Genomic DNA, 26,468 nt, shown 5'->3' with positions numbered 1-26,468 from the left:
TTCCTGTTTCTCTTCTCTGCTCAGACTAGATGTAGTACCTTCGATGGGCAAAGGAGAAATATTGGTAAAGTGTCACAATAGATTATTTCACTGGTCCCAACTTTTGACTTACCTTGGAAAATCCTAGCAGTGCCCTCAACTCCTTTTGTGGCCCGGGCCAAGTCTTTCTATGTCTTTAGGCTTCAATTTCCTCATTTATAAAATGAGAAGTTTTTACCAGAGGATTCCTCAGGTCCCTTCCAGCTCTAAAATTCTATGATCCTAAGGAAAGCTTCTAGGGCAGAAGTGTATTAATAATGGATTTGAACATGTGGGTTTGGGGGATAGAATAGAGGACAGTTCTAAGGAAAGAGGGACAGAATAAAGATTTAAGTGGAGTCTCAGTGTTGAATTACTGTTTAGAGCTGGTATCAGGTAAAGGCCTTTGGGGATATGTAAATAGGGGGCAGAAAAAACTTCTCACCCTGATCAGACCAGATTATTTTGAATGGGACCTCTCTGATCTATGAGCAGTTCTCTCTCTGTCTCATTCTCTCTCTCTCTCTCTCTCTCTCTTTCTCTCTGTGCATTTATATGTGTGTGTGTGGGGAGTAGCCCCCTTGCACAGTGATTTAATCTAGTTTATCTCTTTTCTCAGCTCAGAATTTTCTATAGGGCTTTCCTGTAGGCCACAGCATGAGAGCCAGAAGGCAAATCCAAACATCTGACTGTCCTAATGAGCAAGTCACACCTCTGTGTCTATTTCCTTATCCATAAGATGAGAGGTTTTGTCTATGTGATCTCTGAAGTCATGTCTAGCTCTTAACATTTTGTGGGTCTGGGTACTGAATCAAAAACAACTCTCCTGCTCCTGAAAGATCCATCCTTGGATCGGATCTTTGTCTTCATTTCTCTTCTCTGTTTACATCTGGTTGCCCAGTTCCTTTCTCCTGGGCCCCATTTCTTCCTCAATTCCCTCAAATCCTACTTTCTTTTACCTCTTTTTTATCTTTGTACAAAGACACTTTGTATTTTTCTGCAGAGCCCCCAGATTATACCCTGGGTCTCCAGTTCTCCATCTCCATGTCTGCCTACTCCTACCTGCATCCTGGCTCCTAACTGAAGCTATCTCCTTGAGTTCCTCCGAGGGCCCCCTGGGATCCCCTATCATTCATCCCTCTCACAGAAGCACACCTTTCTCCAAAGCCAAAGGATCAGGTATTCAGTGGCTCAGGTGGCAAACCTGCTGTCAGGTTACAGATATTGTTTCCTGAAAGACCACACTACAGTGTGGTGTCAGTGGAGACTCAAACTGTATGCAGGGCCCTGCCCTCACCTGGCTATCCCGCACAAGGTGAGAATAAGCAGAACTCACCTCTAGTACCAGAGCTCACTTGGAAACATGGCTCTGAGCCTCTGGCCCCTGCTGCTGCTGCTGCTGTCCTATGCAGGTGAGAGGAACAGTGAGCAGGGCTAGGGATGAAAGGGATGGTTGCTGGGAAGAGACTTAAGAGTGCAGAGATTAACTGGTCAGGTGAAAGATAAAGAGGCAAGGAAGAGGGGCAGAGACTGGAGCTAAGGGAGAAAATGAGGTTTAAGAAAGCAGGCCAAGACTCACTGTAGGCTGGTGAAAGGGATTCAGCTCACCATCTCCTTCACCACATCTCTAGATCAAGGCCAGGACTGACCTCCAGGACAGGGCTGCATTTAGGTTCTAGACTGTTTCCCTTTAGTGACCTCTGGTTTTTCTCCTTACAGTGACTCTGGCCCCTACTGGGCCTCAGTCCCTGGACCCTGGTCTCTCCCTCCTGAAGTCATTGCTCTCTACTCTGGACCAGGCTCCCCAGGGGTCCTTCAGCCGCTCACGTTTCTCTGCATTCCTGGCCAACGTTTCTTCTTCATTTGAGCCTGGGAGAATGGGGGAGGGACCAGTGGGAGAGCCCCCACCTCTCCAGCCCCCTGCCCTCCGGCTCCATGATTTCCTAGTGACACTGAGAGGCAGCCCAGACTGGGAGCCAATTCTAGGGCTCCTAGGGGATGTGTTGGCACTGCTTGGACAGGAACAGACACCCCGGGACTTCTTGGGGCACCAGGCAGGTGTGCTGGGTGGACTTGCAGAGGTGCTGCTGGGAGCCTTAGTTCCCAGGGGACCCCCTACCCCTACCCGGGCCCCGTGTACCCGTGATGGCCCCTCTGACTGTGTCCTCGCTGCTGACTGGTTGCCTTCTTTGCTGCTGTTATTAGAGGGTACACGCTGGCAGGCCCTGGTGCAGGTGCAGCCCAGTATGGACCCCACAAATGTCACAGGCCTCAATGGGAGGGAACCAGTCCCGCACTTTTTGCAGGGTTTGTTGGGTTTGCTCACCCCAATGGGGGAGCTGGGCTCTGAGGAGGCTCTTTGGGGAGGTTTGCTGCGCACAGTGGGGGCCCCCCTCTATGCTGCCTTCCAGGAAGGACTGCTCCGTATCACTGACTCCCTGCAGGATGAGGTCTTTTCCATTCTGGGGCAACCAGAGCCTGATGCCAATGGGCAGTGCCAGGGAGGTGAGTGCTGCCAGGTCTGGAACTGGGCTGTGGCAGGGCAAGAAGGGGTGAGATTGGGGTAGTCCTTTTCCTTACCCTTTCCTTTCTAGGCAACCTTCAGCAGCTGCTCTTATGGTAAGTAACAGGAGAGGAGTTCTAAGGTATTGGGCCTGGGAAGTTATCAGCCTCCAGAATGGAAGAGGAAGCTGATGGGAGGTGTGTGGTTTAGTGGTTTTGGAGTATAACTGGGTTGGTGTCCCAGCTCCACCTCTTTCTAGCTATGTGACTTTGGGCAAGTTACATTCTCATTCGATGCTTCAGTTTCCCCATGTGTAAAATATGGATAATATTAGCTACTGCAGAGTTCTTGTAAGGGGTTCAATGAGTTGATACTGTATGTGTAAACCACATAGAACTGCATCTGGCACACAGTGCTCAATAAATGTTAGCTAATAAAGATGGGGCATGGAAAGAAAGGACAAGACTGGACTCCTCCACCCCTTACTACTTCAGCACAACAGTGCCAGAGCAGTTAGACACATTCAATTGCTGGGCAGATCTCCTGATATGAGGCCAACTGAAGGTTGTGTTTAAGCTGCCTAAAGGCATACAAAGAAAGGAGGAAGAAGGGGGCCAGGTGGACGGAAGGGACTCCAATTGGGCTGCTCCCGGGTGATTTTGGGCCTTGGCAGGACAGATCTCTCTCCCTTTTCCCCCATCCTAGTATTTAAACCAGTAACACCTATACTCCCAGGGACCTCACTTTTGGAAAAGCCTACGCTTGCCACCCAACCCCCTGCAGGGCTCTGGGCCAGGGTCAGAGTCTTCAACTGGAAGAAATGTAAACTGACCAGATCCTGCCTGCTCCTCCCTCTGCACCCAGGGGCATCCGGCACAACCTTTCCTGGGATGTCCAGGCGCTGGGCTTTCTGTCTGGATCGCCACCCCCACCCCCTGCCCTCCTCCACTGCCTGAGCACAGGTGTACCTCTGCCCAGGGCTTCCCAGCGCTCAGCCCACATCAGCCCTCGCCAACGGCGAGCCGTCTCTGTGGAGGCCCTCTGCGAGAACCACTCAGGCCCAGCACCACCCTACAGCATTTCCAACTTCTCCATCCAGTTGCTCTGCCAGCATGCCAAGCCTGTCACCCCTCAGCCCCCTCCCAGCACCGCTGCCATCTGCCAGACAGCTGTGTGGTATGCAGTCTCATGGGCACCAGGTGCCCAAGGCTGGCTACAGGCCTGCCATGACCAGTTTCCCAATCAGTTCCTGGAGGCGATCTGTAGCAGCGTCTCCTTTTCAACCCTGTCCGGCCCCATCCGCCGCCTGGTGAAGCGGCTCTGTGCTGGCCTGCTCCCACCTCCCACCAGCTGCCCTGAAGGCCTGCCCCCTGTTCCCCTCACACCAGAGATCTTCTGGGGCTGCTTCTTGGAGAACGAGACTCTGTGGGCTGAGCGGCTGTGTGGGGAGGCAAGTCTTCAGGCTGTGCCCCCTAGCAATCAGGCTTGGGTTCAGCATGTGTGCCTGGGCCCCACCCCAGATGTCACTGTTTCCCCACCCTGCCACACTGGACCTTGTGGGGAACGCTGCCCAGATGGGGGCAGCTTCTTGATGATGGTGTGTGCCAATGACACCATGTATGAGGCCCTGGTGCCCTCCTGGCCCTGGCTAGCAGGCCAGTGCAGGATCAGTCGTGGGGGCAATGACACTTGCTTCCTAGAGGGGCTACTGGGCCCTCTTCTGCCCTCCCTGCCACCACTGGGACCCTCCCCACTCTGCTTGGCCCCAGGCCCCTTTCTTCTTGGCATGCTATCCCAACTGCCACGGTGTCAGTCCTCTGTGCCAGCCCTTGCCCACTCCACACGCCTACACTATCTCCTGCGCCTGCTGACCTTCCTCCTGGGTCCAGGGGCCGGAGGGACTGAGGCCCAGGGGATGCTGGGTCAGGCCCTGATGCTCTCCAGTCTCCCAGACAACTGCTCCTTCTGGGATGCCTTCCGCCCAGAGGGCCGGCGCAGCATGCTGCGGACGGTTGGGGAATACCTGGAACAGGAGGAGCACCCGACCCTACCAGGCTTTGAACCCACTACCAGCCCCAGCTCTGGTATAAGCAAGATGGAGCTGCTGGCCTGCTTCAGTGTGAGTGATCTGTCAAGGTGAAAGCTTCTGAAACAGGGGGATGGGCCTCCAGGAGAATTCTCTAATACTGATGCAGTAGTATAGCGTAGTGGTCTAAGCACACAGCTCTGGAGTCAGATAGGCTTGGGTTCACATCCTAGTTCTACGATGGACCTCGGACAAGTTATTTAACCTCTCTGAGCAATATTTTTCTCATCTATAAATGGGGGACAATAATGGTGCCACTCTTTTAGCATGGCTGGAAGGTTTACATGAGACAATACATGCTATGGGCTTAGCATGGTGCATGATACATAAATATGCAATAAATGTTATCTCATTATTCTTTCTGACTCTTTGACTCTCCCCCTTTCTGCTGCAGAAAGGAAAGGGATCAAGTTAGAGGGCTGTAATTCTGTCCCTAGACAGGTACAGGAGGCTGGCAAAATACAGGAAGATAAGGCCGAAATGAGAAAAATTCAGGGTGACTATAAATCAAAAGACTTGGGTTCTAGGTTCAACTATGCCACAAATCAGCATGGTCTTAGGCAAGTAATTTAATTCAGCTTTTCTGGGCTTCAGTTTCTTCTCTGTAGTGTGAAGGGGCTAGAATATGTGAATATCATCATTCATTCATCAAGTGCCCGTTACGTGTAAGGCAGCTTGCTGGGTTCTGTAGGTTATATAAAGATTCCTTACTCCATGTTAGGACCCTCCTTTCTCAAGCTCTGGGACCAGTGAAATGGAATTAGACATAGACTCATAGTAATTTCATTCAGATCTAAAGTATTTATTGAGCCAGCTATGGATCTGGCATGGGAAAGGATATAAGAGAAGTTAGAGACATGGTCCCTGACCTAAAGGAGTTTACTATCTGAGGAGACACACATACTAGCTTCAGATGAAGGATAAGCATCCTAGCAAGGGGAGTTGGAGTGCCTGGGGAAGCTTCAGGAGGGACAAAGGAGACAGCTCTCTTGGTGTCTTGTCTGTCTCCCCACTAGCCTGTGCTATGGGATCTGCTTCAGAGAGAGAAGAGTGTTTGGGCCCTGCAGATTCTAGTGCAGGTAACAGATGGAGGGGCACATGGGTGGACTGGGTGACAGCTGTGGCCTGAGTTCCCTGCCCAGTGAGGTCATACCTACCATGACCTCCTACTCCCAGGCGTATCTGCACATGCCACCGGAAAATCTCCAGCAGCTGGTGCTTTCAGCAGAGAGGGAGGCTGCTCAGGGCTTCCTGACGCTCATGCACCGTTCCTGGGCCCAGCTGCAGGTGGGCATAGAGGGAGAGGGGAACAAGGGTGGAGGGCGAAATCTAGGAATCAAGAGCACCTGGAACCTGGTGTGCAGGGGGCTTGCCCCAGTGGAAGGAGGAACTCAAGAGAGGAGATGGCAAGGATACTGAGCATCTCCAGAGCCAGTATCCCTTCCTGTGCCCCAACAGGTACCACCATCTGAGGAACAGGCCCTGGGTCGCCTGACAGCCTTGCTGCTCCAGCGTTACCCGCGCCTCACCTCTCAGCTCTTCATTGACCTGTCACCGCTCATCCCCTTCTTGGCTGTCTCTGACCTGATGCGCTTTCCACCATCCCTGTTGGCCAACGACAGCGTGTAAGGACCCCACACCATTCCTCCTGATCCTGTCAGAGTCAGGCCAACCCCACCCACCTAGAGCAGCCCCTTCCTGTGCTTGTCTCCATTGAAACTAGGGAAAACCTCTTTCCTATCTATGACAGCAGAGCTGTAGAGAGCCAGGGGACAACAGTTTGGAACAGGGTCAAGGGTTAAGACCCATTGCTCTCCCCAGGCTGGCTGCCATCCGGGATTACAGCCCAGGAATGAGACCTGAACAGAAGGAGGCTCTGGCAAGGCGACTGCTGGCCCCTGAGCTGTTTGGGGAAGTTCCCGCCTGGCCCCAGGAGCTTCTGTGGGCAGTGTTGCCCCTGCTCCCCCACCTCCCTCTGGAGAACTTTCTGCAGCTCAGCCCTCACCAGGTATGAGAATGATTCTCTTAACTTGTCTAGCCCATCTTCTGCTAGGTGGGACAGGAATCAGTGGCATGTCTGCTAGTGAGCCCCTCCCAGCAAATGTCCTACAGTGACCCCAACACAAGCTGACCCCTCCCCTCATCTCAGATCCAGGCCCTGGAAGATAGCTGGCCAGCGGCAGGTCTTGGGCCAGGGCATGCCCGACATGTGCTGCGCAGCCTGGTGAACCAGAGTGTCCAGGATGGAGAGGAGCAGGTGCGCAGGTGAGTGGTTGTGGGATCAGTGATCAAGGCCAGAGTGGAGGAGAGACAAGTACAGCTGCCATGGTGGGTTGGGGTCCTAGGAAGGAAGGGGCAAAAGAGTAGGCAGTGGCCCAAGGCAGTGTAGGGTTCCAGGAGAGAGGCCTATCTATAGCGCTCACATTTCCTAGGTTAGTAGTCAGAGTGCCTACTCCAAGTACCCTCATGGTCCCTGCCTTAGTACCAGCCTCAGTGACTGCATTCAGGCCAGCTTCATGTCCTCCTCAGGCTGGGGCCCCTCGCCTGTTTCCTGAGCCCAGAGGAGCTGCAGAGCCTGGTACCCTTGAATGATCCAATGGGGCCAGTAGAACGGGGGCTGCTGGAATGTGCAGCCAACGGGACCCTCAGCCCACAAGGACGGGTGAGCCCTTTGGCACAGGTCTACAAGACTCCAGGCTTTCCCTGGGTCTGCGTGACTTGCCCAGTCATCTCAACTAAGCTTGAGTACAGTGGTGCCAGCTCTCCCCCGACCTCTGCCACCTCCGTTACTTACTCCATGGCCATTCTTATCTGTTACCTCCTCTTCCTGACCCTACCCTATCTGGTCTATGATGCCCCAAACATACCCTTTGACATCTTGAACCCAATCTGTGCCTGTCCTATCCTTGATTCCAAGCCCTAGCCAAGGCCCTGGGAAATCCAGATGTGGGATTAGGGAGAAGGTTTAATGTTCACCTGTCTTTTCTCTCCTGTCCCAAACCTTCTTTGGTTATAGGTGGCATATGAACTTCTGGGGGTGTTGCGCTCGTCTGGAGGAGCTGTGCTGAGTCCCCGGGAGCTGCGGGTCTGGGCCCCTCTCTTCCCTCAGCTGGGCCTCCGTTTCCTGCAGGAGCTCTCAGAGCCCCAGCTTAGAGCCATGCTCCCTGCCCTGCAGGGAACCAGTGTCACACCTGCCCAGGTGGGCCCATCTCACTCCCTGCATCCACCCTCTACCCCCTGGAACCCCAGCCAAGAGAATTACATTCAGGGATACCATCAACCCCCATGAAGTCTCCTTTTCCTCTGTCCCAAGGAGGACTTCCTCATTCCCCTTCCTCAGATCAACAAGAGCCCTGAGCCAGTTTGATCACTGCAGGTGGTAGAGAGGGAGCTGGGAGTTTTGGAGGGCAGGCCCTAGGGACCTGAGAGCTGCTGTTTCCTGTCTCATCCCACCTTAGGCTCTCTTACTGCTTGAACGGCTGCTGCCTAGGCACGGCGTGAGTAGCAGCAACTTTTCAACATCCCCCAGAAGTCTGTCCCCCTTTTCCCTGGTTCCTGCATCTGTCCCTTCTTCCCTCTCAGGTCTCCTCATACCCGCTGCCTTGATGTCCTGTGATTGTTGTCTTCCCCACCACCCTGCCCCTCTTCTTCAGGCCCCTTGTCTCTCTTGCTCCCCAGCTGTCCCTGGAGGAACTCTGCTCCTTACACCCTCTGCTGCCAGGCCTCAGCTCCCAGACCCTCCAGGCCATCCCTAGGCGAGTTCTGGTTGGGGCCTGTTCCTGCCTGGCCCCTGAACTGTCACGTCTCTCAGACTGCCAGACTGCAGCACTGCTGCAGACCTTTCGGGTATGAGAGCAACAGGGAAGATGAGACAATTGGGGATGTGGGCTCTGGTTGGGAGGATGGCATCTTCCCTGTGGTCAGAGAAGGCCTCCCAAACCTCCCCACTTCCTTACACACACACACACACACACACATGAACACTGCCAATTCTCATGCAGGTGAAAAATGGAGTTAAAAACATGGGTACAACAGGTGCCGGTGCAGCTGTGTGTGTCCCTGGTCAGGTATGTGTGGGATCTCCTGACTAAGCTCCTCTGTAGGTCCTAGGGCTAGTTCCTTATGGCTGGTGCTGCATCACACACTCCCCGTGCAGTGGCCCTGAGAGTTCAGGGTAGCTCTGTACCCACCAAGACATTAGCTGTTCTTCCCAGTTCCAGATGCAGGACAGCATGATCCACGCTGTCCTAGAACGTTGAAGCCAGAGGGTTTCAGAAATCTTCCGAGCCAACCACACTGCTTTCAGATAAAGCGACCAAAGCTCAGAGAGGCTAAGGAACCTATCTCAGGTGCCTAAATAGCAGCAACACTTACCACAACCGCCTTTACTGTGAGGGCTCTCAGATGTGCATTGCTATAGTGGCACATGCCATTCCACACTTATCCTAGCTTGTTACCTTTCTGCCCCCATGGTTCGCTTTCTCTGAGGGCTGAGTCCAAACCCTCTCACCTATCACTACACTGCTACACCATCCCCACCAGCTGCCCATCCCCACCATCTGGCCAGACTGCCTGCTTCCCCTGCTCCCACTAAAGCTGCTACAACTGGACTCCGCGGCTCTTCTGGCTGACCGAAGGCACTACCGGGAGTTTCCCTGGTCTGAGCAGCAGGTAATTCTCCCCACGAACCCAAGAACTCCCCTCTCTCAATATATCCCACCTCCTTTACCCGTCCCTCAGCCCTAGATTGGGTGCCTTATCCCTAGAATCCCTTATAATGTGACTTGCTTTGCCCTTTCTTTTCCCCTCCTCCATATTCCTCCATTTCCCTCTCCCTCTCTGAGAGGGCATTTGGGAGAGTAGGAGGCTGCTGGGACCCACAGGATGGAGCGGCAGGACTGTCCAAGGCATCTTAGGTCGTTGGGCAATATCTTTGCCGGGAAGCGGCTCTTCTTTCTTTCTCTTGTAGGCACAGTTTCTCTGGAAGAAGATGCAGATGCCCACCAACCTTACCCTCAGGAATCTGCAGTGAGTAACTTGTGTTGAGCAGTGAGTTTAATTCAACTAACATTTTTGAGCACTTACCGTGTGCCCCGTGGTAATGTGCCAGGTACCACATGATACGCAGTGGGGGATATGGGGATGAATGATGCATGGTCCTAACCTGTGGCCATTCTCCTGGCTCCTCTTCTCCTCACCCTCCTTCCCTTCCATAGCACCATACCTATCCTGACTGGATCTAAGGGATTCAGAAGACCTGGGTTCAGATCCAGGCCCTGTCACTTATTTGTGATCTTGGGCAAGTCATTTAACCTCTCTAAACTTCAGTTTTTTCTTCTGTAGAATAAGAATTAAAATGGTGCCAACCTCACAGGTAGTTGTTATGAAGATTAAATGAGATAAGGCATATAAGGTCCTTAACACATTGCCTGACCCAGTATAAGCTCCCAATAGACATTTGCTGTTATTAGTCAAATCCAAAGTGACTTCAGAGCCACTGGCCAAACAGCAGTAAGTAAGTATCACCTTACCTCCACTCACAGTACAAGAACCAGGGGCTTCAGAATATGAATACGTGGCTCTAGATTCAGTTTACCATGTTTCTAGTAGAATGATGTTGGGAATGTTACTTGACCTCTATAAATCTTTATTTTCTTCTCTGACAAAAAAAAGCAATGATGTTGTGGGGAGCCAATGAAAATATCTATGGAAAAACATTTCTTAAACTGTAAATTACCATAAATGAACATCTGTACTTGTGTTTAGAGTGTTGATATCAAGGAGCAGACAGGCTGTGGCATGTGTTGAATGAGCATCTACCCACCTGCACACCCACAGGGCTATGGGCACCCTGGCAGGGGGCATGTCCTGTGAATTTCTGCAGCAGATCAACTCGATGGCAGATTTCCTTGAAGTCGTGTACATGATCTATCAACTGCCCACTGGGGTTCGAGGGAGCCTGGTGAGAGGGCTGCTTGGGCATTGGTTTGAGGCAGGGACCTTCGGTACAGAACCCAGTCCCCATGCTCAGCTCTGTCCTGACCCTGCTTCCCCACCCTGTCCCGCAGAGGGCCTGTATCTGGGCAGAGCTACAGCAGAGGATGACAATGCCAGAGCCAGAGCTGGCAACTCTGGGGCCAGAACTGAGTAGGCTGGACACGAAGCTACTCTTGGACTTACCGTAAGTACTACAGCTGGAGATACTGGATTCTCAGAAGGTTCAACCTGGGATAGAAGATCTGCCTTTAGGAAATGCCCTAGAGGTGGTGGTTTTCTGTCTAGTGGTTTCTTGACATCAGTTATAGCCCAAAGCAGGGGATTCCATTCCAAGTTGCTCTATGTATTGACTGGCTCCCAGAACATAGCCCAAGCATAGGACAGCTAAGGGTGGTCACACCGTGATGTGACCTGCCAAGCAATCTTAATATAACCTGGAGCCACATTAATAGAGATAGAATATCTGAAATAAGGGAAGCAATAGTCCAATTCTACCCTGGAGGATTGTAGTCTTCTTAAAGCACTGTGCTCTCAGTGTGTTCAGAGGAGTAGATGAAGAGAAAATATATTAAACATGATAAATATCTTGAAATACCCCAGGGGCTATTAAATAGAAAATACATTGGCATGTTTCTGAATGGCCCCATTGGGCACGACTAGAACCAATGAATGAAAATCAGATTTTTTGCACAATACGAGGAAAACTGAGGTATTGAGTTCCCAGCCATTGAAGCTATTCAAGCCTATGCTGGATGGCCCCATGGCAGGAATGTTGTAGAACAGATTCAAGTATGAGTTGTGGGGAGAGAAGACTAGATGAACCTAAGGCTCCTCCTCACCCAGAGATTCTAGGACTTGGATAAGTATCTCACTCATAGGCTTCTTTTCCCATTTTACTCCCATCCCATTCCCATTGCCATCTGAACTATAAGTCAGGGTAGGTAAAGGCTGGTGTTAGTCTTCCTGGGGATGAGGCGATGGTTAAAAACAGTTGACTCCATCCTTACATTTTTATTGGCCTTTCCACAGTTTTTGGCTTTTGTGCTCCTGGCTCAGTTCCAGAGTTTGAAACCCTAGGCAGAGTACAGGATGTCACTTCTGATTTCTGGGAAAACGGCCTTTTAAAAAAAAAAAAAAGAAAGAAAGAAAGCCATTCAAATCTGTTTAAATATATTGGTTCTTGGAGATAATTTAGAATGCCGAGGACCTGGAGGAGGTGAAAAATCCTGGGTCAGGAGTTGGCAGACCTGAGTTCCTCATTTGTGAAAGAGGGATAAGAAAAATACCTATCTTATCCCCAGATTTTGTCATAAGGATCAAATGTGATAACACCTAAAAAAAACTTTGTGGATTGTAGAGTGCTATACGAATGAGAGGGGACCTCTTCACAACAAGCAGAGGAAGGGTGGCACTGTGGAAAAAAAGAATTGGGAGTAAGACCCCACAATTGGATCTCTGTGAACCTTGGTTTTTAATGTATAAAATGGGGAAATTTTTTCATGATACTTAATATTTGGGGCTTTTGATTCCACTAGATGGGGTAGGATTGTTTGTCATTTCTTCACGAAGACTAGAAATATGTCACTCTCTTTGTTCTCTCCCTTCAAGCAATATGGTGGGAATTGGATCTGGGGCTGTTTAATAGCAGTTCTTGTCCAGGGCCACAGGGTTTGGTCTGGTGTTACCTCCTGTCTGGGTAATGTGACATTCTGTGGTCCCTCATCAACTTGGCTCAGTTTTGAGTGCCCTGTTGTCAAATTGCTATAGGGTCCAGTTGATGGACAGACTGTCCAATGAATCCATTATGTTGGTGATAGAACTGGTACGAGGAGCTCCAGAGCAGCTGCTAGCACTGACACCACTCCACCGGGCAGCCCTGGCAGAGAGGGCACTACAAAACTTGGTAAGTGTCCATCCTATCAAACTCAGAGCTGCCTCCTGGGCAACTCTTACCCCTTAGACAATGCTTTTTGTCTTCTAGGCCCAACTCCACACTTTTGCTGCTAAATAGGTTCTTGTCTACAAGGTTCTAGCCCCTAGATCTACCTCTGGGTTCTATTCCTTGATAGCCTGCTTCATGTTTCTTGTCCACATCCCTTGGAGTCCAAGAAATGCCTTGGATTCCACTTCCTGGTCTTTCTGCCTGCTCCTATCTGGACTCATTGTTTAAGAAAGTGAACAATGGTAGTGGACACCATAGGGTGTTGAGTTGGGAGTTGGAGGGAGGGAAGGTCAAAGGTCTTGGTGTCTTGATCAAAGAGTCTGGTCTTCTGAGTCAGAGGTGCATTGTCCCAAGGCATGATGCCCCTCCTCAGGCTCCAAAGGAGACAACAGTCTCAAGGGAAGTGCTGGAGACATTGGGCCCCTTGATTGGATTCCTGGGGATAGAGAGCACTCGACGGGTCCCCCTACAGATCCTGCTGGCCCATCTCAGTCAGCTGCAGGGCTTCTGCCTAGGAGAGCCATTTGCTACAGAGCTGGGATGGCTGCTATCACAGGAGCCTATTCTTGGGTATGGCCTTTTGGGAACTTCAGATTCTAACTTATCCTACACCCATCCTCTCAACCACCATCATCAGTGGCAGCCCATTCAATATGCTTGAGGTCCCTTGGAGGCCTGCGTTCCCAGTCCTAGCATGTCCTCTTTTCCCCTTCCTCTTCCTCTCATCCCTCAGCATCCAAGCCCCTGATCTTCTTCCTGTCTCCCAGGAAACCAGAGTTGTGGAGCCAGGATGAAGTAGAGCAAGCTGGACGCCTAGTATTCACGCTACCTACTGAGGCTATTTCCTTGATCCCCAGGGTGAGGTGAAGGAACAGGGAGGGAGTAAGAGCAGAGAGGGAACTGGTGAGCTGGTTCTGGGGAGCTAAGGCCAAGGAGGTTGAGGGCAAAGGAGGTGAAGCCTGAATGTGGGAGAGACTGCTAAAAGGGGACAGGATTTTGGAATTACAGCTGTAGCAGCTGGCCCTGACCTACCCAGGTGTCCCCACCCTCCCTCTACCTTCTCATACAGGAGGCCTTGAGCCCAGAGACCCTGGAGCGGCTCCTAGAGAAACAGCAGATCTGGGAGCAGAGCAGAGTTGGACAGCTGTGTGGGGGGCCACAGCTTGCTTCCAAGAAAGCAGCCCTGGTAGCTGGGGTTGTGCGCCCTGCTGCGGAGGATCTCCCAGGTGAAACTACCCAAATACTCATACATCTAGCATGGTGTACAGGACTGACAATGCAGTCAGAAGTCTGGGCTCTAGGTGTGTTGTGCCCTTTGAGCAGATTTGCACACCTTCTGCTCTCTGGGCTTGGGTTTTCTAATGTAAAAAGCACAGGGATGAGAGGGATGATCTTCAAGGTCTCTTCTAGTTCTAGGGTTCTACAGCTCTGGGAATTTATAACCCATTACATTTTTAGCCCAGCACTCCCCTTTTCCTGCTCTCTTATCCCTGTTAACAGTTGACAGACAGCTCTAGGCTTGGCTAAGTGTGGCACTCTCTGCTGGGGAGATGCTTTGGATGTAGGAAGGAGACACTATGAGGCTAGGGACCTGGGTTCTAATCCGGCTTTGTCATCAAATCCCTGGGTAACTCCCTCAGTCTTCCATCTAGACAATGAGGGGCTTGTCTTCTCCAGTCACTTTTTCTCATATCCTTTGAGTCCTACAGATCTCACACTGTAGTGATTCCTTGACCCATACTGACCACATTGCCCTGTCTTCCAAAGGTTGGAGGGGTTACTGCATCTATATGTAATATATATCTATATCTATATCTATATCTATGCTCTCTGGGCATACTTTAATACTGTACTGACCCCCTGGCCCTGTCTTCCCCCTTCAGAACCTGTGCCAAATTGTGCAGATGTGCGAGGGACGTTCCCAGCAGCCTGGTCTGCAACCCAGATTGCAGAGATGGAGCTCTCAGACTTCGAGGACTGCCTGGCACTATTTGCAGGAGACCCAGGACTAGGGCCTGAGGAACTACGGGCAGCAATGGGCAAGGCAAAACAGGTTAGGGGTGAAGAGGTCAACTGGGGTTGGAGATGGAAAAACATGAGGAAGCTGGTTGGGTGGCGTGAGACACAAAAGAATGGATAGCTGGGTGAGAGGTGTGGGAAATAGGAGATAGAAGAATTAGAGGATTTGGATCCTGAGGAGGAAGTCAGAGGGGATGAATTCTGAGGAAAGGAAGCTAGTGCAATGAGAAGAGGGCCTAGAGCAGTAGTTACCGAACTTTAGTGTGTATTGAAATCATCTGGGGAGCAGGTTTTTAAAATGCCGATGCCAGGGTCCCATACTAGACTCACTGAAGAAGAATCTCTAGGATAAGTTCTGGGCATCTGCATTTTAACAGGCACCCCTGGTGAGTCCGGTGCACATAAAAGTTTAGAACTTGTAGACTACAGTCTGCTGTTCTTCCCTCTTGAGACTCTAGAATCTTTCATTAACACCTTAGTCAGAGGAACCTTAGTCCAACCCTCTCATTTTATAGTTGAAGAAACTAAAGACCCAGAGAAGGCAAATGATTTGCCTAGAGTTACACAGCTAAGGTCAGAGGCAAACTAAGACCTAGCATTCTGACTCCTAGTCCAGTGCTTTTTCCATTCACGTTGTTCCTCTCTTTCTCCTAGTTGTGGGGTCCCCCCAGGGGATTCCGTCCTGAGCAGATCCTGCAGCTAGGTCGGCTCTTGATAGGTCTAGGAGAGCGGGAACTACAGGAGCTGATGCTGGTGGACTGGGGAGTGCTGAGCACCCTGGGGCAGATAGCTGACTGGAGCTCCATCCAGGTAACACCTCCTGTCCTCCCTACCACCTTCCAATCATCCACCCCACAGATCCAGGCCTCTAGGTCATCTAAAGCCTAAGGAATTTTCCCTGTAACCCTGCCTGGCCATTCTTTCTATCTTTTCTTAATACCCCACACTAGTGGCCTTAGGGACTCTATGGTTTGTTCACTCTGAGGTCCTGGACACATAATACTCCCTCCTGTCTCTTCTCCCTGACGCCTTCTCTTTTTCCATCCTTCTTTTTTTGGGATCCTCAACTTACTCCATGGCTATTGGATCTTCAGGTCTTAATAAAAGAATATAATCCAGTAGTACTTGTCACTTCCCTAATTACTTTCCCATCCATGAATTCAACCATGACTGCTCTTATTATTCTGTGCCCGCCACTCCCACCGCAGCTCCGAGTTGTGGTCTCCAGTTTCCTGAGGCAGAGTGGCCGGCATGTGAGCCACCTGGACTTCCTTCACCTGACTGCACTGGGTTACACGCTCTGTGGACTGCGACCAGAGGAGCTACAGCATATCAGCAGTTGGGAGTTTAGGTCACCTGTGGAGGGAATGTGTGGGTGGTGGTGCTGAGGTAAAGGTGGGCTCACTGGGGAGGGAAGAATCATGAAGGAGTCGTCCCATGGAGGAAAGAACCCCACTTGAAGTCATCTCTACCCTCATATCATGACCACAGACCCTATCACCATGACTGAATCCTTCTCCCTTCCTCCCCACTCTTCCACAGCCAAGCAGCTCTCTTCTTGGGCAACCTGCATCTCCAGTGCTCTGAGGAGCAACTGGAGGTTCTGGCCCAACTACTTGTGCTGCCTGGTGGTTTTGGCCCAGTCAGTAACTGGGGGCCTGAGATTTTCACTGAAATTGGCACAATAGCAGGTAGGGAGGCTGGGTCACAGCTGGTGCTAGTTGTCAGGGGTTGGTTTCCATACCATGGGTGGACTGGGTAGAGGACTGCTCTGGAATTCTTAAGGTGGGAGTCTGAGAAGGCATTTAGGTAAGAGGTTGGAGATGTGTTGGGGGAGGTCTATGGTAGGGTTCTTTGAGAGTAGTTGGAGGAGAAGGTCTTCAGGTTTGAAGAGAAGGGAGAAAGCCAGTATAAGACAATGTTTGGATGCCCATCCTACTTGCTTCAACAGCTGGGATCCCAGACCTGGCTCTTTCAGCACTGCTACAGGAACAGATCCAGGGCCTCACCCCTCTTGCCATTTCTGTCATCCCTGCTCCTAAATTTGCAGTAAGCATTGATGGACTGGGCTCTGGGGTGACCACAAAAGAGCCAGGGCCCAGTGGGAGCTACAATGGATGTACCAATTTCTGCCCCCACCCCCAGGTGGTGTTCAGCCCCACCCAGCTATCTAGTCTCACCAGTGTTCAGGCTGTTGCTGTCACTCCTGAGCAAATGGCCTTTCTGAGTCCTGAGCAGCGACGAGCAGTTGCATGGGCCCGGCATGAGGGGAAGCAGAGCCCAGAACAGCAGAGTGAGTTCCCAACAGCACAGCTTGACCCTCCAACTCCTCACTCAGAATCTGACCCCTAACTTGGTGCTGTCCGGTTCATAGAACCCACTCAGGGAGATCCCTGGAGTGAAGGGGTCTATAGTCAGGTAGTTACCAAGTATCAATGGCTCCTGAGGAGCAGAGTTGTGATATTCTTCCCATTTTCTGTATCATTATAGGTCGAAGCACAGCCTGGGGCCTTCAGAACTGGTCGCAACCCTGCTGGACCCTAGCATTGACCATCTGCTTCCTTGGCAGCCTGCTATGAGCCTGTCTGTATGGTTAAAGAGAGAGATTGTTGGGAAAGAAACTTTAAGTAATAATGAATAAAGTGCAAATGGAAGTGCATTCTAATTATCCTCAGGAAGCTGATGAGAAATATGGGTAAAATGCTAATGCTTTCCACCCACCTGAGAATCAGTGTTCCTGGCATGCCATATCTGGAATCTCTTTCCATCATAAATAACCCCACTGCCTCTTTTTTCTTAGAGGCTAGTCCCTCCTCACCCCACCATTAGAAATAACACAGACAGCTGGAGCATAGCAAGGAGTCTTTACTAGGACGGGAGTTGGGTAGGGGGCATCCAGGGCAAGTAGAACTGGCCACCATTAGAATGGGCAGAATTTCTGGGGATCTTGAGTCATCTGCTGGGGATGGGGAGTTAATGCTTGTTGTGGACGAGAGGTGGAGGGATGCGGATATCCTGGCCTCTCTCCAGACGCCGTTCACAGTCAATCAAATAGTTAACTCCATCGATGACCAGCTGCACCAGCTCCACCTGGAGGACACTAACTCTCCATCTCTGCTTCTCACAACCTGAGTTTCTTTCTTTAGCACTGATTTTCCTGCTCTGGGAACTCACTTCCAATTGCCTCCCCACTCAACCTGAATTTCATTTCAGATTCTATTGCATTCCTGAGGCTGGCTCACCATCCTATGTCAACCCCCACAGACCTCTCCTCGCCCTAATCTCTAAGGATCTCACCTCTGACTTGCCCAGTCGGTCCAAATTAGAGATGTCAAAGACGCTGCCTGTAGCAGCTGTGTCCACTCCTCCAGTACCACGCTTTTGGAGTCTTAGGTTCTCCAGGATCTTTGGGAAGCGGCTATCCTGGAGGTGAGATAGGGATTGGGGGCAGAGTCAATAGGGCAGAGACTGGTCCTACCTGAAGACCGATCTGAACCTACCTGAACCTGCTCAGAGATGTTTCCCCTGACCCTTTAGTCACAATGTGTCTGGCTCCTCTCAAAGTGCCCACTCCCTCCCATCCACACACAGCCACCTTCCTCACTCACACCCCTCTCTAAGCCCACAACTCTTTTACTTTGCTTAGCAGGGGCAGTTTGATGTGCACTCCTGCCCGAAGTCCAGTGCCCAGGTTAGACGGACAGGTCAAGATGTATCCCAAACGCTCATTCCACATGAACTCCCAGCCACGCTCCTGGATCAGCCGCTCCACCTGAGTCCACAAAATCTCTGTTAGTGAAAAGTCAGGGATATGTGGACCCTCCCTTAGCTAGAGCCACAGGAACTCTATAAATGTGTCTAGAACCAGAAACTTGGGTTGTGAGAGAATGACACTGCTCTTTTTGTGTGTGTGTGTGGAAATGGTTTGTTATTATCATGCATATAAGGTAATTTTGATGTTGCAAGCCCATAATGATGAGATTGTATAAAAGTATCTTGTGTGTGGAAGAGAAACTTGAAGGAATGGTGCATTGAGGATGATCTAGTGAAACAAACGGAGGTGGTAAAGTGAGCTAAGAAAGGATTGATTATTCAATGAGCTCCTCTCCATGCATTGATTATCTTTGCTTTGCTAATGAGCTGAGAGCCTGGAAGCTTCCTCCAGACAGAAAATGAGGGTGTAGGCTTTCCAAGAGGAAGAGGTAAGAGAGCCTTCTATTAGCTGTGGAAAGAGCACATGTGAGAAAGCAGAGAGAAAGGTGAAAACAGTGCAGAAGAGCTGGACTCATTGTTATGTACGTGTGAGAGAGAGAAGTAGGCAGTGTGGGAAGGGTATTTTTGTTCTACTTAAGCATCCTAATCATGAAGATGACTATTAGAGTTGAAGAGACAGGGGATCTGCCAGAATGATGGACATGAAGATGACTACCTAACATGAGTAAAGGGGACCCTGTTCATAGTTCAGAAATAACCATGGCATAGAGGGATAGCTTACATGCTGAACAAGGAGAAACCTTTCCATCTAGAATGATAATAACAGCAGTTAACACTTATTGAACACTTACTATGGGCTGGGCACTTTACATGTATTATCTCATTTAATCCCCATAACAACTTAAAATGTAGGAAGTCTTATTCTCCCAACTTTACAGATGATAAAATCAAGGCATATAATTTAAAAAGAACTTCCCTACCTACTTACAGTCAGAATATGTTTATTACTTGCTAAAAACAGTAGAAACTTCCCAGCTAGAATCTGAAAAGAAGAGGAGCTCTCTCTCTTTATAAGTCCAAAATAGAACTGTATATACGAGAACATACAACAAGAATTGGGTTTATGAGGATTTCTAATCTAGAATTGAATGTGGAGACCCAATCCATATAGGATTGAGATTCAGTTCAACCCCTCACGTAGAGCCACACATTCTGGAACTTAAGTCATCCCATCCTCCACCTTCCCTGGTCTCCCTCTCACTCCCAGCTTAAAACCTAGACATGATACTTTAGCAAGAATGACAGAATCCAGAGTCAAGGCTTACCTTGGCTCAGCACTGGGTGGTTACATTAGAATCATGAACACAGCAATCTCTCACTCCAAAGGTATGATCCAGGCTCATACCTTTTCCTTATCTGCATACCCTACCCTCCCACACCACATACCCCAGGCACTGACCCACCATCTCAGTTATCCCTTTTTTGCATTATCTGGCAACTGCTTTATTTACTTCCTTAGATTCCTCACATTCTTTCTCTCTTTCTATTCTTAGGGTGACCATATATCCTGATTGTCCCTGGACAGTCGTGATTTATATCTATTGTCCTGGAGTGATTGATGATGATCCCATTCACTATCAAAAGTGTCCTGAGTTGGTTGATAAACTATATGGTCAATCTACCTATTCCAGTGTTTGATTTTTCCTTACGTCCTCCCAACCTAGTTCCCTTATACACTCTTCTCCAACCTCTTTGAGGCCTCGGCAGAATCTTTCAAACACTTTCTTCATGTTGCCACCCTTCTCCATGGAGATGACCCGTGTATGATCCTCCTCATTCACCCAAATCAAGAAGCTCTTCTCATTGTTGTGCCTGAGGGCAAGAGAGAGGGAGGGACAGGCATCAAGAGGCAGAGCAAGAATTGGGAGAGATAGAGAAAAAAAAGAGACTTACGGGGCATGGGGACAAAAGAGGTAAGGTCAGCCTCATACCAGATTCCACGAGCATCTGGCCAGTCTCGAGCCATTCCTGCTGCAGTCAGCAATGGGGACACAGGCTTATCAAATAGGAAGTGGTCCTGGGGAGAGTAAAGGGACTTGGGTTAAGAATCTTCACAGTACCCCTAAGCATCTCAGAGCCCATCAATCTCATCTGGCCCAGCCTCCCCTCTGATTCTTCTTTTCAGCTGTTCCTCCCACCCAACTCCCTCTCAAGGCCCCTCACATCAATAAGCTGCTGTTGCTCAGCCTCTGTCATCTCACTGAGCCGATAGTAACGTCCAGCCAGATCACCCTTCAGGCCACTCAGTGCATCTACCACCACACGTTCCACCTCTCGCCGCTCTGCCCGAGTGCAGGCTGGAGGCAGACTGAGTCCCCGGATACTTCGGCCAGTTCTGACTCTCGAGGACAATACATACCTCTCATCAAAGTAGCCAGAACGGATCTAGGAAATAAGAGAAATTAATGTAAGTCACCAAAAGACAGTGGGAGGGAGCTGAGGGCCCTGAGGAAGGAGAGACCTTAAGGACTAGAGGGGTCTTCTAAAGGACCCCTCTTTGGAAAGAGAAGCCCACTGGACAAGCACTCAAGTTGAAAGGGGTGTTATGAACCCTCCCCTAAAGTGCCCACCTTGGGGTATGGTTATTCTCATCTACCCTTTCCTCTCATCTATCCTCTCCTTAAGATACAATTCTTTCCCCACACCAAGACTAAAAGCTCAGCAGCATAATGACCATGAGTCAGGAAATAATTAAGGGGAAGGGAGTTGGAGAAACGGAGAGTTGTACATAAGGCAATGCAAGTCAGAAGTGGAATATTTAACTCACCTTGCTGGCATCCAGGTCAGTGGTGTGTTTCATCGTTCGGGGGTCATATCCATTGTGTCGCTCTTGAATCACAGGGTCAAACAGATCAGCAAACACCTGAGGGGGAATTAAGAGGGAAAGAGTGGTTAGGGAGAGGGAATCCTTTCCCAGGCTTTAGTTGTGGATTGATTTCACTGGGTCAGAAAACATGAGTATGATGGTCCAGTCTTAAGGGAAAATGAGGGGTTTTTAGGGGGAAGGAGCTGGGATTACTGGGAAGATGAATTGGGTCACCAGGGAAACTCTGAGGGCCCCCTACCTCATAGGTCTCCTCATCTCCAGCTACCATGCCCACAGTCTTGATGAAGGGGTGGCCGGGGTTGTCCACGCCAGTCTGGATACACTGATCTAGCGTCCAACCAGTGGGTGTGGTCTTGTCGCAGAGCCGGGCATAGACTGCTGGGGTCAGGTGACTGGCCATGCAGTTGTTGTGCTTTCGGAGGTCTGGGTACTCAGCGCTAGGGAGGGGGTACCCAGTAACCATGGAGGGATGGCACAGGGGGCCTACACCCAGTGCAGTCAGCTGGGAGCTGTCCAGTTAGCCATGTCTGGCTTTGCTCCTTGGGAGGGGAGATTAGAGGGAGTCTAAACCTTGGTAATCTCATTAGGGACTTTCAGGGTCTATTCTTTCCCAACAGGTCTAGCTTCCTCTGGTTGGCCGGCTCAATTCCCCCAGATATGCTCAGTTCTTTCCTCCAATGAACACAACATTAGGAATGGGGGAGGGGAAAGACTAAGGAGGGGAATTCAGGAAATGGGGGAGAACAGCAGGAAAAGGAGATTGAGGAGAGCGAAAAGGATAGTTCCTGGTCTCTCATTTAGGGATTTGGATAGAGTGAGCACAGGCATAACTCACAGGGCCAGAGCTAGTCTTGGGGGCGGGGACTGCAGGTTACAGGTCCCCAGGAATGCTTTCACCTTCTGGTTTTGGCTTCCACCCCCACCCCACTGAGGTCTCCAGACTGTACAGTGCCTCACTCCAGAGCCTTCGTGATTATAGCCCTTCTCTGTTGCCCGGGTCCTCATCTTCATCCACATCTGCGTTCCCGTCACCACCTGGCCCTCCAACCCCCCCGCGCCTCAGACGCTGATACCTCGGGGGATACAGCCTCCGTCGTTCACTGGCGGCTCGTACAGGTTCCGGGCGGAGCAGAATCCCAGCGGCTAGAGACCCAGCTCCAGCCAAAGCCAGGAGCCTCAGCCCCGGGCGGGCGGACAGCAGACGAGAGAAGGGACCAGCCATGGCCTGAGGGTCCAGCTAGAGAATCCCGGAGCAGGAGCTGGAGCAGGGCAGGAACGGAGAGGGAGGATGCAACTAGGCAGACTGAAGGCCAGAACTGGGTGCGAGGCTGGCGCCGAAGTGGGGGCCGGAGTGGAGGCTGGAGAGGGAGTAGGAGCCAGTACCAACCACACTGCAGGAGAGGCGCAATGAGCTAGCGGCCGGGCGGGCGGAGGAGAGGGAGGCCCCAGCCGCAGTCGCCAGGGGTGGGGCTCACGCAGGCTCCGCCTTCCCGCTTGCCACCGCGCTAGGTATGCGGGGGCAGAGGTGGGCAGCACCCGCCAGGTAGATTAGGGGGACTGGAGATTCACACCCCTAGGCCGGGGATGCGGCCCACCTGGGGTAAGGCGCCCATATTTCAGCACCAAGTAGAGGACAGCACCCGACGGGAATAGCGAAACCCAGACACCCTTCCCCCGAGCCTCTCAGTTTAACCGGAAAACCGATTCGTCGCTCTGTGGGTGTGAAAGGGTGACATTGCCCAACATTTTCTCTGTTTTTGGCCTGCCCCAGGCTTCCCAGGGGAGGCGGCCACAGGGAAACCGCGGAATAAACACAGCTACCAGAGGAAGACACGGAGAAAGCACAGAGTTAGAGACAGACACTGGGAAAGACACCCGCTGGCTCAAGGTCACCTTTCCCTTAGAACCAGGAAGAGGACCAAGGCGCCTCCTTTCACACCTGTGCTCTTCTTACAAGGCTGAGCATTGCTCTCCCTGAGAGCTGTCAGGGAAATATTAACTCTTACTCCATCTATGCTGCGTTCCCCCACCCCAACCTGCCCCCAAGTCTGAAGCCCTGCTTTGTCCTGCCTCCACTTCTCATAATCCTCCACTTTTTTTTCTGCCTCCACCCGCCCCATCCCTTACTTTACCTTTGATCTTTTACTTCTCAGCCTCTTTTCCAGGCTCAGACCCGTTTGCTGCACACGGGACTCCCTCTGAATAGCCTCTGCAGGCTTGCCTACCTGTTGGTTGCACTGGACGTGGGCCTGGGGTTGGACAGGAAATTGTTAGTTTGCCCTTCCTCCTTTCCCTTCTCTTACCTCTCTGTAGCTCCCAGTTCCTGGGCTGGAGAGGAGTGTAAGGTGAGGTTAAGGGTGTGGTGAGATCACTGGGTGTAGGAATGGAACAGGCAGGCACAGGTTTCCAACCACCAGGTGTGTTTGGCTCCCTAATGCTGTTTAATCCAGAGTGTAAGGAAGAGTGGTGTCCAAGGGGATAAGGTCACCAGGGAATCTCCACCTTCCTCCTGGTTCCCTCTCCTCCTCTTTCTCCTCATATTTGAGAGGGGCTTTGTTCCCACAGCTCCAAGTGTGACTTGGGTGTGGCTTGACATTTGTCCTGTCAGGGAGGAAAATGAATGTTGGAGCCCAAATACAGATGTGGGGCTTCATTATGGAGGGTCAGTTAAGGTGGGGTACGCATGGTGGCATTATTCCCTCAGCTATCTTGGTGTACCCACAGCCAGTAAGATACTTGGAAATCTTAAGGGAGAGTACTTGAGAAAGAGATATTCTCTTCCTCTGGCCCCACTGATGAGACCTCACCCTACCCCTATTCTCTCATTCCCTTCATTTCTCTCAGGAATCCTTCTTCAACCTTCTAAGGAAAGCACAGGCGTGGAGGGAGGTGCCTTGGTCCTCTTCCCTTGTGTTCCTTTTCCTCCTTTCTCATTTGTAGGTATCCTTGGAAGCCATCCTCTTCTCTTTTAGGTCCATCACTTAACTCCTTCTTCTCCTGGTAAGAGAGCAGTTATCAGAGAATAGATAGAGCTCTGCAGTGGAGTGTGGTCACCCTTGGAGAGAGAGAGAAAATGTTGCCTGTGTTGTGGGGGCTCATTATCTAAGTTAAGGAGTAGCTGTGAGTAAGCGAGTATAATTACTTGGAAAGGTGTGTATTTACCCAGATAAAGGAGGAAGATAATCTTCCAGAGCAGTAGAGTTGTTATTTGATTGAGAGAGTAGTTGCTAAGATGAAAGAGGTAGGAAGCAGGAAGAAATAATTACAGAAGGTAAAACAAGACTTGCCCAGAAAAGTAGAAAATCACTCAAGTTTAGAAAGTAGCTGCCAAAATTTGAATAATAGCTCCACTGAGAAAAGATAGGTATTTGTGTACTTTTCTTGCTCCCTGTGAGCCTCTCACAGGCACATAATGTATTAATACTCATTTTTTGAAAAATTACCCTATAGCATATAAGAAGTAATTGATATATATTGATTTATTTAATAATAATAATTATCAATAATATTTATAAAGCACTTTACAATTACAAGGAACTTCTTTTTTTTCTTTGAGGAAGATTAGCCCTGAGCTAACTACTGCCAATCTTCCTCTTTTTGCCAAGGAAGGCTGGCCCTGAGCTAACATCCATGCCCATCTTCCTCTACTTTTATATGTGGGACGCCTACCATAGCATGGCTTTTGCCAAGCGGTGCCATGTCTGCACCTGGATCCGGACCGGCGAACCCCAGGCTGCCGAGAAGCGGAACTTGCGATCTTAACCACTGTGCCACCGGGCTGGCGCCGTACAAGGAACTCTTGTATGTATTATTTCATTGAATTGAATTAGATTGTTTCAATGGATGACTAGAGACTGAGTGTACATTATCAGGAGGATGAGAAGACAAGTTAATTACCTGGAAAATGCTTTAATAACTTGTTTGAAGAACTGGAGTGGTGGAAGGGATGTGAGCCTGCACATGAACTAGGGAGGTATCTGTTTCCCTTAGGGCCAGTCCTTAGAATCACCTCTATCTCATTTGGGAGGCCTTGGGGTCAGTATAATGAGGCACCTACCTGACTGAAAAAGTGGTAAGATCCCTAAGGTTGCAGAGAAGAAACATGGAACGTGGAATTGTGTTGACCAGGGAAACGTAAGTGAGGATGCAAAGATAAAAATAACAATACAAACATATACAAAATGCTTTTACATAATCAGTACCCTATGCATTAGGTTTTTAATCCCACTCTCTTACAGTTGAGAAAACGGAGGCTGAGGGAAGTTCAGTGACTGGTACAAGGCTGCACAGCTATTACAGCTATTGTAGTTGATCAGTGATGGGGGAGGGGACAGAAGTCAGTGTTGGGACTGGTCAGGGGCGTCCATGAAGAGTCATTCAGGATTCAAACAAGTCTGGAGGGTAGAGAGCAAACAGAGTACGGAGATAGGACTCAACTTGTTCAGTTTTACATATCCATCCATTTTCTTGTCTCCTCCATAAATCAGTCTGTTCTTTTCCTTAACTTTCTGATCTGTTTCTCTTTTTGTCTCTGTTTTTGTTTCCAATCTCACCCTCACTCCTCTACATCTGTTAACATTTTCAACCTACATTTATTGGATCTTTACGGACATCATACCCCGTCGTATTTTATAAAACAAACAGAAGACTGGGTTTTGTCCTCAAGGAGGTGCAGTGTCACAAACTCTGCCTCTTCCTCTGCATCTCGTTTTCCCCCTCTTCTTCGTCTTACTGGAAAGCCTCTGTATTGATCACGCATCTGGACTGTGGCGACGCAGTTAGAAAATCGGAGGAAGGGGAGCATCAGATTGCACTTCCTCCCTAGAGCCACTAGGGGCCACCCTCCTCCGCGCAGAAGCGCGGGCCAACGCAGCCTGACTCCGCTGCCGGTGCGCGCCCTCCGCTGATTGGTGGCGCCGCAGAGAAGTCGCGCTTTGATTGGGCCGCTGTCAGGTGTCGCTGCCGGCAGGTTCGGCTGCGCGAGCGCAGGGAGGCGGGTGAGTGAGGGCCGGGGGCGGTGGGGGAGTGGCTGGGGCTGGGGGCGGTATCTGAGGGGGTGGGCTGGCGGGAGTGGGCTCCGCGGGCGGCGAGGGCCGGGGTTAGCACCCGCTGCGGGCAGCTTCGGAAAGAGACCCAGCGGAGAGGCCTCAATGTCAGCGCAGGGAGAGTGAGGCGAGGAAGGCGGGGGCGGGCAAAGGTAGTGGAGTCGGGCTGGGAGGGCGGTGTTCGCGACTGGGAGCTAGCTGTGTGAGGAGAGGACAGGAGGGGGTCCGCGAGAGAAGAGAAGGACGTGTGAGGGTCC

General features: G+C 50.6%; 3 protein-coding genes across 20 annotated transcripts in view; 2 read left to right on the top strand and 1 right to left on the bottom strand.

Moving 5' to 3' along the window:
- The first annotated feature begins 1,381 nt into the window (after window positions 1–1,381).
- On the top strand, window positions 1,382–17,166 carry STRC (stereocilin). Its single transcript, XM_046652963.1, has 29 exons — window positions 1,382–1,430; window positions 1,738–2,523; window positions 2,613–2,637; window positions 3,386–4,640; window positions 5,624–5,686; window positions 5,784–5,894; window positions 6,066–6,232; window positions 6,429–6,615; window positions 6,757–6,872; window positions 7,137–7,269; window positions 7,624–7,806; window positions 8,066–8,104; window positions 8,286–8,453; window positions 8,609–8,674; window positions 9,150–9,278; window positions 9,577–9,635; window positions 10,446–10,569; window positions 10,676–10,788; window positions 12,372–12,507; window positions 12,920–13,116; window positions 13,314–13,404; window positions 13,616–13,772; window positions 14,430–14,599; window positions 15,220–15,375; window positions 15,774–15,916; window positions 16,108–16,256; window positions 16,517–16,614; window positions 16,711–16,858; window positions 17,056–17,166. The coding sequence occupies exons 1-29, from the start codon at window positions 1,382–1,384 to the stop codon at window positions 17,142–17,144; spliced, it is 5,307 nt and encodes a 1,768-aa protein (XP_046508919.1). The 3' UTR covers window positions 17,145–17,166.
- Window positions 17,167–17,410: 244 nt separating this feature from the next.
- On the bottom strand, window positions 17,411–23,523 carry LOC124234928 (creatine kinase U-type, mitochondrial). 4 transcript variants are annotated; one of them, XM_046652573.1, is made up of 10 exons: window positions 23,470–23,523; window positions 22,240–22,425; window positions 21,405–21,603; window positions 21,107–21,202; window positions 20,503–20,724; window positions 20,271–20,356; window positions 20,028–20,151; window positions 18,203–18,337; window positions 17,863–17,988; window positions 17,411–17,655 (listed from the first exon to the last, which is right to left on the bottom strand). In XM_046652573.1, the coding sequence occupies exons 2-10, from the start codon at window positions 22,386–22,388 to the stop codon at window positions 17,539–17,541; spliced, it is 1,254 nt and encodes a 417-aa protein (XP_046508529.1). In that variant the 5' UTR covers window positions 22,389–22,425; window positions 23,470–23,523; the 3' UTR covers window positions 17,411–17,538. The 4 variants fall into 4 exon arrangements, with proteins under 4 accessions (XP_046508529.1, XP_046508530.1, XP_046508528.1 ...); XM_046652574.1 differs by lacking the exon at window positions 23,470–23,523 and adding an exon at window positions 23,392–23,449; XM_046652572.1 differs by lacking the exon at window positions 23,470–23,523 and adding an exon at window positions 23,299–23,448 and having other exon boundaries at window positions 22,240–22,557.
- A 1,317-nt stretch (window positions 23,524–24,840) lies between these two features.
- Window positions 24,841–26,468, top strand: part of PPIP5K1 (diphosphoinositol pentakisphosphate kinase 1) — a 39,797-nt gene continuing 38,169 nt past the window's right edge. For 13 of the 15 annotated variants that reach the window (XM_046652567.1, XM_046652564.1, XM_046652560.1 and 10 more), the window contains exon 1: window positions 24,841–24,967. The gene's annotated coding sequence lies outside the window, so the exon portion shown is untranslated. Of the gene's footprint in view, window positions 24,968–26,095; window positions 26,164–26,344; window positions 26,364–26,468 lie in introns of those variants that run through there. The other 2 variants (XM_046652553.1, XM_046652556.1) reach the window with 2 other exon arrangements.

This window comes from Equus quagga, chromosome 2, assembly GCF_021613505.1.
Source record: "Equus quagga isolate Etosha38 chromosome 2, UCLA_HA_Equagga_1.0, whole genome shotgun sequence".
Lineage (NCBI taxonomy): Eukaryota > Metazoa > Chordata > Mammalia > Perissodactyla > Equidae > Equus > Equus quagga.
Note: the sequence above shows the minus strand (reverse complement) of the source record. Positions and strands in the feature narration are given on the sequence as shown.

Excerpts from the sequence above, each read along its gene's own strand:
- STRC (XM_046652963.1), top strand. The coding sequence starts at position 1,382 with ATGGCTCTGAGCCTCTGGCCCCTGCTGCTGCTGCTGCTGTCCTATGCA. Across the intron at positions 9,636-10,445 it reads CTTACCCTCAGGAATCTGCA|GGCTATGGGCACCCTGGCAG; the intron begins GTGAGTAACTTG and ends GCACACCCACAG. Across the intron at positions 10,789-12,371 it reads AAGCTACTCTTGGACTTACC|GGTCCAGTTGATGGACAGAC; the intron begins GTAAGTACTACA and ends AAATTGCTATAG.
- LOC124234928 (XM_046652573.1), bottom strand. The coding sequence starts at position 22,388 with ATGGCTGGTCCCTTCTCTCGTCTGCTGTCCGCCCGCCCGGGGCTGAGG. Across the intron at positions 21,604-22,239 it reads CGGAGGCTGTATCCCCCGAG|CGCTGAGTACCCAGACCTCC; the intron begins GTATCAGCGTCT and ends CCCCCTCCCTAG. Across the intron at positions 21,203-21,404 it reads GAGATGAGGAGACCTATGAG|GTGTTTGCTGATCTGTTTGA; the intron begins GTAGGGGGCCCT and ends ATTCCCCCTCAG.